At 30.7% G+C, this 12,049-nt stretch overlaps 1 protein-coding gene across 2 annotated transcripts in view; it reads right to left on the bottom strand.

The window, feature by feature from the left end:
- The window catches only part of LOC129219268 (fragile X messenger ribonucleoprotein 1 homolog), a 106,538-nt gene that overhangs the window by 60,510 nt on the left and 33,979 nt on the right, over nucleotides 1-12,049 (bottom strand). For both annotated transcript variants that reach the window (XM_054853598.1, XM_054853599.1), the window contains exons 3-4: nucleotides 8,662-8,761; nucleotides 4,708-4,862 (exon numbers count right to left, since the gene is read on the bottom strand). In XM_054853598.1, coding sequence (XP_054709573.1) covers nucleotides 4,708-4,862; nucleotides 8,662-8,761 — 255 coding nt within the window. The remainder of the gene's footprint in view (nucleotides 1-4,707; nucleotides 4,863-8,661; nucleotides 8,762-12,049) is intronic.

The raw sequence follows: 12,049 nt of genomic DNA, 5'->3' as shown, positions 1-12,049 counted from the left end.
TATCTCTTTCAGTATTTAGAAAAACTCAACGTTATCACTTTGCCTGTATATGAGCCATAAACATTTTTAATTCGCAACCAGAACAAATGTTCGCAGATTTATTGCTGCATTGTTTCATTCGATACTGTTTTAATCCATTTGATACTGTGTTACTTTTTCTGAGGTAGTGACTTTATTATATGTAGCAAAATTGATCAGTGGAGGTAACTTGAAGAAATAGGAGAAAATGGAGAGTTCTAAAGAGTTACGGCCTCGGACCCTTTTTCTTTTACAGGGTGGCGCCAGGAACTGTGAAAAAAAGTTCCCTGACTTTTCCCTGATTTACGTTACCGAAGATAATGGTTTTCTTTCTTTGCTCTACTTGAAATCCACTGTATGTTTGTATAAAATGCAGTATTTTAAACGTTTTACGTTGTGTGAAGTTGCTGAACTTAAGATATATTTTTAAAAAATGCTACTTTTTTAATAAAATGGTTGAAAAAAAAAACGTATCAAGTCAATTTTGGGGGGGGGGGGGGGAACTACAAAACAGTATATTAAAAATTTCTATATGGAAAGATTATAGAAAAATTAAAAAAAAAACTTTACTTCCAGAAGCCACTTAGCATAAGAATTTTACGAAGCTATTAAAATTACTCTTAAAAACATATATGTATTTATGATAGATCTAAAAAGTAATTGAAATTATTTTGAACTAAGTTTTCAAACAGTATAACAATTGTTGCAAGAATAACAAGTAATAGCGAAAGAATAGAAGTAATGTAATTATTCTTATGTAACTAATTGACAGATTTATGCAAAACAGATTAAACCATTTGACATCCATTCATAGGGAGCTTTTCTCTAATCAAGAACATAGGTTTTAATGAATGAATACAGCATTTTAACAATTAAAATAAAATATATTTACTTAAGTACACAAGTGAACTCTATTTCAAATGATTTCAGTATGCAACGAAACAAAATCTTAGATTGCCTTTGTAACAAACAACTTTGAAATGCAAGGAAAAAAAAGAAAAAAAGCAATTAGTTAATTTCAAAATATATAAAAGAAGAACACAAGTTGGTTATAAAATTAAAGAATCACTTAAGTCTGAAGAAAAGAAAACCTTTATAATCTGCGGTGACAACAAATAGTATAACGGCAAAAAACAAAGTTTATTTTATTGAAAGTTCAATTTTGGCAATTAAATTGTAAACGCGAAGAAGTAATAACTTTTAAGCTTTTACAGTATTAATTCAAAAACCAAAGATTTCTTCTCAAAATCGTGATCACAGTACGCTAATTACTTCGAGACAATGGAATAAAGGCAAAGGAGCTAAGGTATTAATGAAGGCTTCCTCTTTGCCTGTACGGTTGTATATTTTAAGTAGCATTGAAAGCGTAAAAGGAAATTTCAAGCTAGGTAAAATAAACAACCTAACAGATACAGAAGCATCTTAGGAAGTTCATCCTGTGGTTAAGAAGTAAGATTCAATACTTAGACGTTGAAGAAAAAAAAAGCACAAATATGTGGCAGCGTATAATCGCACCTCATTAATTTTACTTTTTTTTTTTGAACAGATAATTGGCGGAAAATGCGTGGGGAATTAGAGTACTTAATTTTGTAAAGCAAAAAAGAATTTTTTTTCTTCATAAAATCTATTTTCCTCGATTTTTTGTTATTTTTTCAAAATTCCCTGATATTTCCCCAACTTTTCCCTGATTAATAAAGTTCCCTGACTTTTCCCTGATCTCCCTGATGTCGCCACCCTGTTTTACTGTTTTCTTTATCTTGCGCATCAGTTTTTATTAGCAAGGTTTCTTCTGATTCTGAAGAGCAGTCTTTTTATGCAAATTTAGGTTCCAAAAAATGTTTGCAACAATCTGAATAAATCATGTTATTTTCATCGCTAGGAATATATTCCTATTCATATAAGTCAGACTGTTCATCCAAACCAGAATATGTTTTAGATAAATCTGCAACAGTTTCAGGAATTCTTGTACTGATAAGCTTGTCAATGAATGCTATGTTCAAGTGCTATTGCTAAAAGTTGTTCTAATAAGTTTTGCTTACCAATGATTCTTCGCAACATCCTGATTCCCAAAGAGAAATATGTGACTAATCACTTTAATATCATCGAAGGAAATAAACGTCAATGCTTCAAGCATGTGCAACTGTTTTGGTGCCAAAAAGAATTCCAGCATAATTTTTTTGGAATCCAAATGTTTTTATCTACTTCTTTTCAGACTCAAAATTATTTTACGTGTCTCAGCCCCTCACTTTTTAAATTTCTTTGTCAACATTTCCCCCTGTGCAGTTAGCAGAAAAATGAAATCATGTGACCAGTATGTGTTTCACATTTTCCTAACAGATCAAAGAATTAAACCTGACCAGCAGGTGCTAATCTAGTCCAAAAGAATACTACTTCCCATAACAACTAAGAAAAAGCCATAGTACTTATACCAGATAAGGGGGAAAAGAAGAAAACAGATTCATAAATGAAGGTTCATTGAGCAGTCAAACTAGGTAATACCATAACTTCACACTATAAATATTGTAAGTAGATTTCATTTAATCCAAACTTTTGAATAACAAGAAGTAATATAAAGTATAGGGAAAAAAAATTGCATTTTTTACAAGAGAATCTTCGATAAAATACCTACTGCATTGCAGTTTCTCTTAAAAAGTAACAAAAGCTTGGTCATAGGAAGAAGCAGATCACATGGGTCTGTTTTTTCCATTTAAAGTAATCATTTCAAGAATCAACAAGCTTAAATTTAAAAAAAAACTATGATTTGGAAAGGTTAAGAGGGCTTAGTACTTCACAGGAGGAAATCAAAATACAAAGTTCAGTGGCGAAGCCAAGAGGAAGGTTTTGGGGTCTCCCCCTCCCCAGAGCCCTTGGATTTACCAATAAATTTCCAATCCTAATGCGGTAGTTTATTTGCATGTACGAGATGCTATGACCAAAAACCAAACACAGGAGGTAATTTCTAGCTGCACAACAGCCCAAGTTCAAATATTAAAAGTTTGTTGAATCAGTTATTAGTATGCTAAGCATCCAAATCATTTGTTCATATGTATGTATTAGTTGTTCTACCACCAAGGTATTGTAATTGTCCTTAAGTAAATTTAAAAGTTACTAAGGAAGAAATTACTGTATGGAAGTTGCCACACTCAACAATACTTAAATGCTGCTTAAGTGATAAATACACTGAATGTAAAGTTCAGCCTGCTTTTACGGAGTAGTTAAATGTAGTGAATAAATGTGCAAGTTCAGATTCATAGAACCATATTTTCAAATAGAAAATACTCCTAAGAATCCAAAATGTATACATATATTTCGGAAACAAATGCATATTTCAAATATTTGTGTTAGAATTTAAATTTAGAACTTTTTTCAAATTTTTAAAAATGAGAAACATATGATTCTCAAAAGGATCTCATTTTTCAAAAGAAGGAAAAAAAACGGCCCACAAAATAATTTAAGAATTGTATTAACAGGTTCACATGTGTATTGCCAAAAAGTAGGACGTGATGGGAGGGGGGGGGGAACAGTGGTTATATTTGGATTCAGGGGGTCATTTTTCATAAGAATCAGCAAGAGTGGTGTCAAAGGCATTTTGAAGGGTTTTTTTTTTTGTGCAGGGTAATAAGCTAATAATCATTAAAATCAAGCTTGAAAAAATAAACAAGTACCAAACAAAAACAAAAAGCAATTAATTTTTTAATTATTAAAAATAAAATAATCTAATCTGGGCTAGAACATGTCAAAATAGCTTTGAATTTCCAAAGATATTAAAATATTTACAAGATGCAAAAGGATTGAAATATCAAACACCAGAACCGAATTTTTGCAAAGAATGTACTTGGCAAGTTTTCCAAAAATAAATTTATTATTTACTAAAATTAAGCATAAAATGTGCTAATCTAAGGTAGCACATGTGAAAATAACATCTGATTGCCTGAAATGTTAAAATATTTATAAGATGCAAAAAGATTAAAATCTCAAACATGATAAGCAATTTCCACAAAGTTCGAGTAAGTACAATGTTGCCATAGTCCCAAAATAAATTAGTTTATTATGCATTGAAATTAAACATTAAATAAGCTAATTTAAGGTAGATATGTCAAAATAACTTCTGACAGACAAAAATATCAAAACACTTACAGAGTGCGATAAGATTAAAATCTCAAAAACAGGAAGCCCTTTTTTTTTTTTTTTTTTGCGATATTGCATATTGAACAATGAACACATGTTTAGAAAATTGCACTGAGGACATATTCTTGAAAAATATTTAAGCACAACCCAATGAGTTTCTAAAGAATTCAAGCACTAAGATAAGTTTTCAAGAACTTGAAAATGAACTTTTCTTTAAGCACTTTTTAAGGTTTTTCAAGAGCGTACGAGCCTTGCAAAGAGCAGTTTTAAGGTTTAGGCTAACAAATGACTTAAATCAATGATTTAATAATAATAAAAAAAAAAACATCTGATTTAAATCTCTGATAGATTATTTAAGATTATAATGCATACTGGAAAATAATGCCTGCCTTCTGGTTAAGAGGTTGTTGGCAATATTATAATCATGTTTGTACAAATCATTGAAAATGTCATAATACTTCTTGGATTGTATTCTGAGCAAGATTAAATTTTCAAAAGTCACACCAACATAAAATATTTATTCATAATTCAAACAACAAAGCAGATTCTCACGATACTAACTTTGTATTTTTTGTTCTGAGTCGATCACTTGGTACAATTTCTGTACATGTTGTTTCCCATCCAACATATTCGACAACATGAAAGCCTCCTTTTGTCATGTTGACAATCGCTTTCCACCATCCACAAGCTTCTTGTTCATTTGTACGAGAAAACACCTACAGCATGTTCATTTTTAAATATTGGAAAAACATTGAAAATCAAGTGAAATTAGTTAATATTAATCTAAACACTCCATTAAATTATTTAAGTACAATAAATACTTTAGGAATACACGCTAAAAAATATTAAATCATCGTAATTTAAATTTTTTAAAAATAATTGACACATAAAACACCGCAAATGTAAAATACTTTGAAACTTGTTCACACAAAGACAGGGCATCCAGAGTCAAGGTGCGTCATTTGTCAGTTTTGTCACATGGCCTCCCGCCCACCAGAAAAATTATAAAATGTATAATATTCCAATTCTGAGAAGAGCTCCCACAAGAACTGGGCCCCTAGTTTCCGAGTAGGTTGACATGGCCTCTGGTCAGTCCTAGACAATCATGTTATACAGCAGCGGTTGGCAACCTAAGTGAGTTGACGATGTACTTTACAAAACCAGCAAACAGCAGGATGGATTTCATGAGGGGGAGGGGGGAATGACACATACACTGTAAATTTGTACCGTTGTCTCGCATACATGGTTGAGTTCAGACTGGGCATAACTTCAAATGAAAGGATAACCCTTATTAAAACTGACTCAGATGCTGCTTAAATACTTTCAATTGCAAAAATGATGTATTGTGAAAACTTAACTTGCATCAAAATAATTTCGGACATGACTATGTTGTTTGTTTTATAATTGATAAAATGCTTTTATAGTTCACCTCGGCATTTTGGCTCTCAGTGGGTGAGTGAAAAATAAATTTGCTGGAAAAGGGGAGGGCAGTAAACCACACTTCCACAATGTGCCGAGGAGTTTACAGTTAAAAATTGCTCATTGTTAACAAACAAGGATGCTTTATGAAAAAAACATGTTTTGGCAACATTTGGTTATAGTAACCTTTGCTTTTGTTTCCAAACTATCTTGAAGTAGGCTCATACAAGGAAGAATGCCAACAATCCTGAGGTAAGTTACAATTGCTTTTCAAAAGACTGAAACTAATTTGCAATGTCAATATGTACTTTAAGCTCACACCGAGAACATAATGAGACAGCTGACTTGAGAGAATGATCTTTATGTGTGCGTTTTACGATTTTTTAAATAAAATGTGTAAAATCCTCTTCAAAACAATGTGTTCTGACTTGAATATTTTTTAGGCGTTTGTAGCAAGGTATATTAGAAAATCCATAGCGAATTTTGAGTTGTTTCTTTATTTCAAGAATAAAAAACAGAATTTTTGTTTCATATTAAAAATTTTGATACTTGTAGAGATTATAAAAAGTTTTGAAAGTTCTTCAATGTAAATTTTGACTTAAAAGTTAACACATTTTTTTTCTTCAAAAGTAACGTTTGAACCCAAAACGTCGCTTCGCTGCAATCGACTTGAAAATGGAGTTGAGATCAGCGAGTTGCCGACCGCTGTTATATGGCATCAGTGTTATTATTTTTGATAGGACACTCTGGAAAAAACCATTGCAAATCTTTTTTTTTTTTTAAAGAGCCAAAACTTTATCACAAATGAAGTTGCAATGAATTAAGTTGATGACAGAATAATGGCAATTCAATCAATGGTGAGTTTGATGGCTCAAATATGGAATTGGAAGACACAGTTAATGGTGATGAAGGCACATGCCGTATTTTAATCTTTTGATTCTCTTCACATCTTCACAGTCTGGATTGTACTGAAATTAAATTATTTTTGATCAAGGGTCTGACAATGCATGACAATATGCTAGAGTATGCTAGTTTTTTTTTTTTTTTCAGTGTTGAGTAAAAAGAATTTAAGTGCAATCAGGAAAATGTACCAATTATTGAGTAGTTTGGCAAAAAATAATGGAAGTTTTGTCTTGCAAATATGTCGCATCCTCCAGCGTTGAATATTGTTTTTTTTTACTAAATTCTTCAATTTGAAAAGAGTATTTACAGTAAAACTTTTTTTAATGGCCATCCTTTCAAATATGGACACTCTTAAGCGGACAATTTTTAATTCCGTAACAGTAAGATTCGGTCACGGACACCAATTTGGGAGTCATTTAAATTAATATATCCTTTTTTGTGGACAAATAGCTTTAGGAATTAAAAAAAAAAAAAAACAGAACAATAAAGTTATTAAAAATTAGAATGTTTATGCTACAATTATAAAGTTGATGAAGCCGAACCTGCTTTATAGGGCTCTGCAGGATAAAACTTTCTGTTAATGGACAAAAAGCTGCTATTGTGAGAAATTTTCCAAAGACATTTAACTATTTTTTCTTTAGAGCCAGCATGAATGGCATGAAATTAAAAATGTTATCTTGTTAAAAAACAGTCAGACTGTAGTGCTTTAAATGGATAAAAAGCTTTTAGTTAACTGATGTTCAAATTAAAAATCTGAACAAAAAGAAGGGAACCAGCATTATGTTAAATTGAATTGTGACTTAGGATAAAATGTTTTCTGGAGAAATAGGTATGTTGTTTTCTTTATACACCAATGTGGCTTCCCATTCCAAACATATTTGTTTAAATAATATAAAGACCATCTTGATAGCAAACACACTATCAAAATATCAATCATGGATGCTGAAATAAAGTCTTAAAATTTATCTGATAGCTAGATTTAAAGCTTTTGATCAATAAAACGAAATACGCTAAATCTAGTAACAAATTAAAATAAGAAACAACAGGGTATAACTGCACAAAATTGCAGATTACTGAAAAAATATGTAATTAGGAGTTCCAAGGAACCCTTTTTCGATGCAAAATAAATGAGCTTATAGTGAAAAGATAACCAATAAATTAATCCTGATAAGTCATGTTTTGTCAAGTAAAGGGCAATAACCAAATTTTTCAGTTTTCATTTTTTTTTTCCTTTTTGTCAACTATTCTGCATTAGTTTTACTGTACAAGCTTGTTTCTGCTGGAAAAAAAAGCACAAATGAAGTATAATTCCAACATTTTCCTATTGTTAACATTGAAACCAAAACACATTTTTTTTTCTTCAAATATCTCGAAAACTGATTTATGCAGATATAGCAGTTAACCTGCTCACGGCAGTACAGTTCACAAAACGAGTTCCTGTTATCTCGCTAAAAGCAATGTAACTCTAGCACAAAAGGACATCCCATGATTTTAACAAGCCACTACTATAAAAACAAATGAGAAGCAAATCCATGTTTCAAAACAAAACTCACTGCAGAGTAAGTAACACGAGTCAGGCTCTCTAAAAGCAAAACAAATCAAGATTAACTCCAGATCGGAACTGCCACTCAGGTTGATTGGTAATTTTTATATTTATGCTGTTACAGACACACAACGTAATAATGTTACACAATCCCCCTTTATAGAGTTAAGAGGTCTCAACACTGAAACAAACGAACTTAGCATTATTTTAAATTATTTTCTAGGGTGCTTCAGACAAAATGCTACTCAACAAAACAGTTTTACATCACACACTTAGTAATCCTGTGTATAGAAGCTCCATTTCCAAGCACTTCCCCCGGCAAACATCAAGGTCAACCCTGAGTGGCAAAATGAAAACACAAGTAAGTTTTGTGATTCCAAAAAATATTTAACATGTTTTAACAATTCAACTATCATCTGAAAGTTGTACTGCAAAATGTGTTAGTCATTTAAAGTAAGATTTTGCAGGATAAGATGGAATTGGTTCTATAACAGGGCTCAAGCACAATACTCAGTGTCTAATTAGATACTTCATTCAAAACTGGCCAATTAATTATGAGACTAAAATTTACTATTTATATAAGACATGAAAAGTACCAAAATATCATTTATTTGTTTTAAAAGTAAGATTTTGAAAAACAAAGAGTTTACCTCCACTTCTTGATTTTCAGCATAATCTTTTTTATCTTCTTCTTTTAATGCTGGAGGTAATCTAACTCGTCGAAAGGGAAACTTTGTTTGTGGCTGCCAGCTAAAAATTTAAACACATAAGGGTCATTCTCCAGAAAATGTAACTTTTAAAGACAAATATTTTTCAATTTCAAAACCTTTTGCTTTCTTTTTTTTCATTCTTACATGAAAGTGTTACCTACTAGAAGTAACCATAAACAATGGTTCAGCTAAGTTCCAATTATATTACTCATAAATAAAAAATATAATAAAAATGCTTTGTTCACAGAATTTAAAAAAAAAAAAAAATTAAAAAAACTTTAAATGTTTAAAAATTGGGGCCAATTTAATATCAAAGTTAGCTATTTTGTTGATTGTGCAAATAATGAGCTATTTTAATGGTTAGTGGGAATCTAATATTAAGCTCTCTTAGTTAAAGTACGGTTTAATTTTTAGTCATCCTTTTAGTTCAAATGTGTATTAAAAAGTAGTATTTAGTAAATTTGAGACTATACTGGTACTTTATAATTTTGGTAAAATGCCTAATATTGATGTATTTCCCATCCATCATTTATTTTCAGCTCAGAAATAATAACACTGATAAGGTCTGTCACTGAGGTGAGGAATTTTCCATTAACTTTTAAGCGCCAAAATTCCTAATTGAGAATATCAATTTAAAAAAATCGTAAAAAATAAAGTTTTGCTTGTGAGGACTTAACTTTTTTTTATATTTATTGGAAAAAAATAAACCTGAAGTATTGAAAGAGAAACTACTTCTAATTTGCAATTACTGTTTTCTACAAAAATTTACAAAAATGTGCTTTTTTACCGATTTTCACGCATACAGATTGAAAGATTTATAAATTTTTTAAAAAATGCTTTAACTGTTTTGATATTCTAGAGTAACAATAAATAAAGATCCTTTTGATGACAAAACATGACCGATAATAATTTCCAACAAAAATGTAGATTCCATAAGCAAACAAACTTTGTTGTTCCCAATCCGAAACATTGGCGTAATCCGCAATACAAAACTGGGCAATTTACGCTGCTGCATAAGTTATATTATATGATTAGTGAAAGCCTCAGAATTGAAAACAGCCACTACAAGGTTGTCAACCTTGGAGAAACAAGTTGAGGAGCATCTGAGGGGATTTTGAGGAGCATTTTGAAATTTTGCATAAAATTCAATAAAAAAACTAAAACTACTTTTCTAAAATTGTTTTTGAGCTTTGATAATCATTTTAGGCATGAGCATAAAAATCATAAACAGCTTTAAGCACTATGTCATGCTTAAAAACGCCAAGTCAAGAAATGTGGAGCAATATAACTTTTTTGCTGAGCTGCGGAGTTTCTCTATTTTTGCAGAGCAACTTCGCAAGATGCGGAGCAGTTTGCAACCCTGCCTCTATTGATGCATCTAAAAGCAGGTGGGTGACATTTCGACCTTTTACTGTTCCCCTTTCTGCCCCTTCCCTGTCTCCAGTTTTAGGGTGGGAATGATATCGAAAAATCGCTTTGTATGTAGAAATGAAGATGTTTACAGCTCTTCTCTAGTACCCCACTTAGCCTTCAATCTATAAGCAATAGGGAGGGGGCAAAATCCCTCAATGAATACAAGTTCAGTGTGCAATATTTTTCTCTTTTTTTCAGAACATATATGTGTTTATTTATATTTTAGATCGTTAGTAACGGTCAATGTTGCACATTTAATTATATTAGAGTTCATATTTGCAAAATTACAAAAAGTTTACAAAAATAAAGAAAGTTTTAAGACAATTCCATAGCAACGAATATTCCGTTACAACGAAAAAAAATTCCGGTCCCTTGAAGTTCATTGTAACGGGATTTCACTGTAGATACAAATTAGAAGTGTATTTTCATATAATTTAGTTTCAGCCAGTTCTTTGATAGTTAAATATAGTTTTGGCCAGTTTAAACTAGTGTGCCTTGAATGATTACTCGAATCACCTTGAATGATTTAACTGGCACTAATCTTAGGATATAGGATTTGGATAGTGTTGGTGGACTTTTTGGCTTCCCTAACCTTTGCGACAACCATGTTTTGCTCCAGGAACGTTTGGTTTTCAGACATTTAGAAGTTAGTTTTGCCTTGTAAATGGGTTTCCTCCCGTAATATTTTTACCAAATGAAATATTTATCTGAGAATAAAATGTCTTGTTTGTAAAAAAAAATAAAATGAGTTGTTATGGAAATTATTTTAAGTTTCTTTTCTGAAGTTGCTTACTATTTATGGTTCCTAACAGAGAAAATTGAAACTGTAGCATATTTTTATTGTTCATACACAGAAATCATAAAAAAAAGCAGAAAAAATGTGAAACTCAAAGACAATAAATATTGCTCAATGCTAATACTTAAAATTAATTCAAATTATTCATATTGTAGTGTGTGGTATAAGTAAATAACATCAACTGAGTGTTTTTCATACTGTTTCTAGGAAAACTCAAGAAATTAGTATCTTTTCACGAGTTTTGTAGAATATGAAAAGTTGATTTAAATGTTATTAAACCACCATTTCTAAATTTTATTTAATTAGAAATACAATGTCGTCTTTCGAACTCAAAAAGTTGACAAAATTGAAACATTCAATTTTATGCAAATTTGCAGTTACCCAGTGGTAACATTCAGCTGTGTGTGTGTGTGTGTGTGACAATATAATTTTTATTTTTTCCTTATTTCTTCAAAAAAAAATTTCTTTTAAGTACACGTGATAATTATTGGAAGTGAATTGTTTATTTTTTTAAGAAATTGTCTGTATTTGTGCAATGAAAAACTATAAATGAATTATTTTAGCAAGAATACTCACTTCAAGCCTATTAGCACAGTAAAATTCAATTATTTATTGTTAACTGTTCGTTTTGGCATTTTTCAACTCTTATTTTCGTAAAAGTTGTACATAGCAGAAATAAATTGAAATTCTTCTTTTCTGATGATTTTTATTTCTGGATTTGATTGTTATTTATGAGCTTATAAAAGGAAAATTTGTTCATTGAAATCTTAATGCTTTATACCGAATAGAGTATAAAAGGCTGCGTAAAAGGATAGTGAAATTTCAATTACAGTCGAGTCTCAGAAATCCGAGTCTCGAAAGTTCGAGGTTTATCTTAATCCAAGGTGTTTCATTCATATTTTTAATTTAATTTTTTAGTCGCTCAAAAAATATTTTCATTAAAATCTGAAAATAGAAAATTTTTCTTCTTTAAAACTAATTAACTTTCAACAGAAAATAAGAAACAGACATTGAGAAGTTTGTTTCAAAAACTCAGAGACACGAAATATTCGATTAAAAGATATGTATTACGACTACAATTGATGTATTCAAAGATGCCTTGGAGATAATAACGTGATA

The sequence above is a fragment of the Uloborus diversus genome, chromosome 3, assembly GCF_026930045.1.
Source record: "Uloborus diversus isolate 005 chromosome 3, Udiv.v.3.1, whole genome shotgun sequence".
NCBI lineage: Eukaryota > Metazoa > Arthropoda > Arachnida > Araneae > Uloboridae > Uloborus > Uloborus diversus.
Note: the sequence above shows the minus strand (reverse complement) of the source record. Positions and strands in the feature narration are given on the sequence as shown.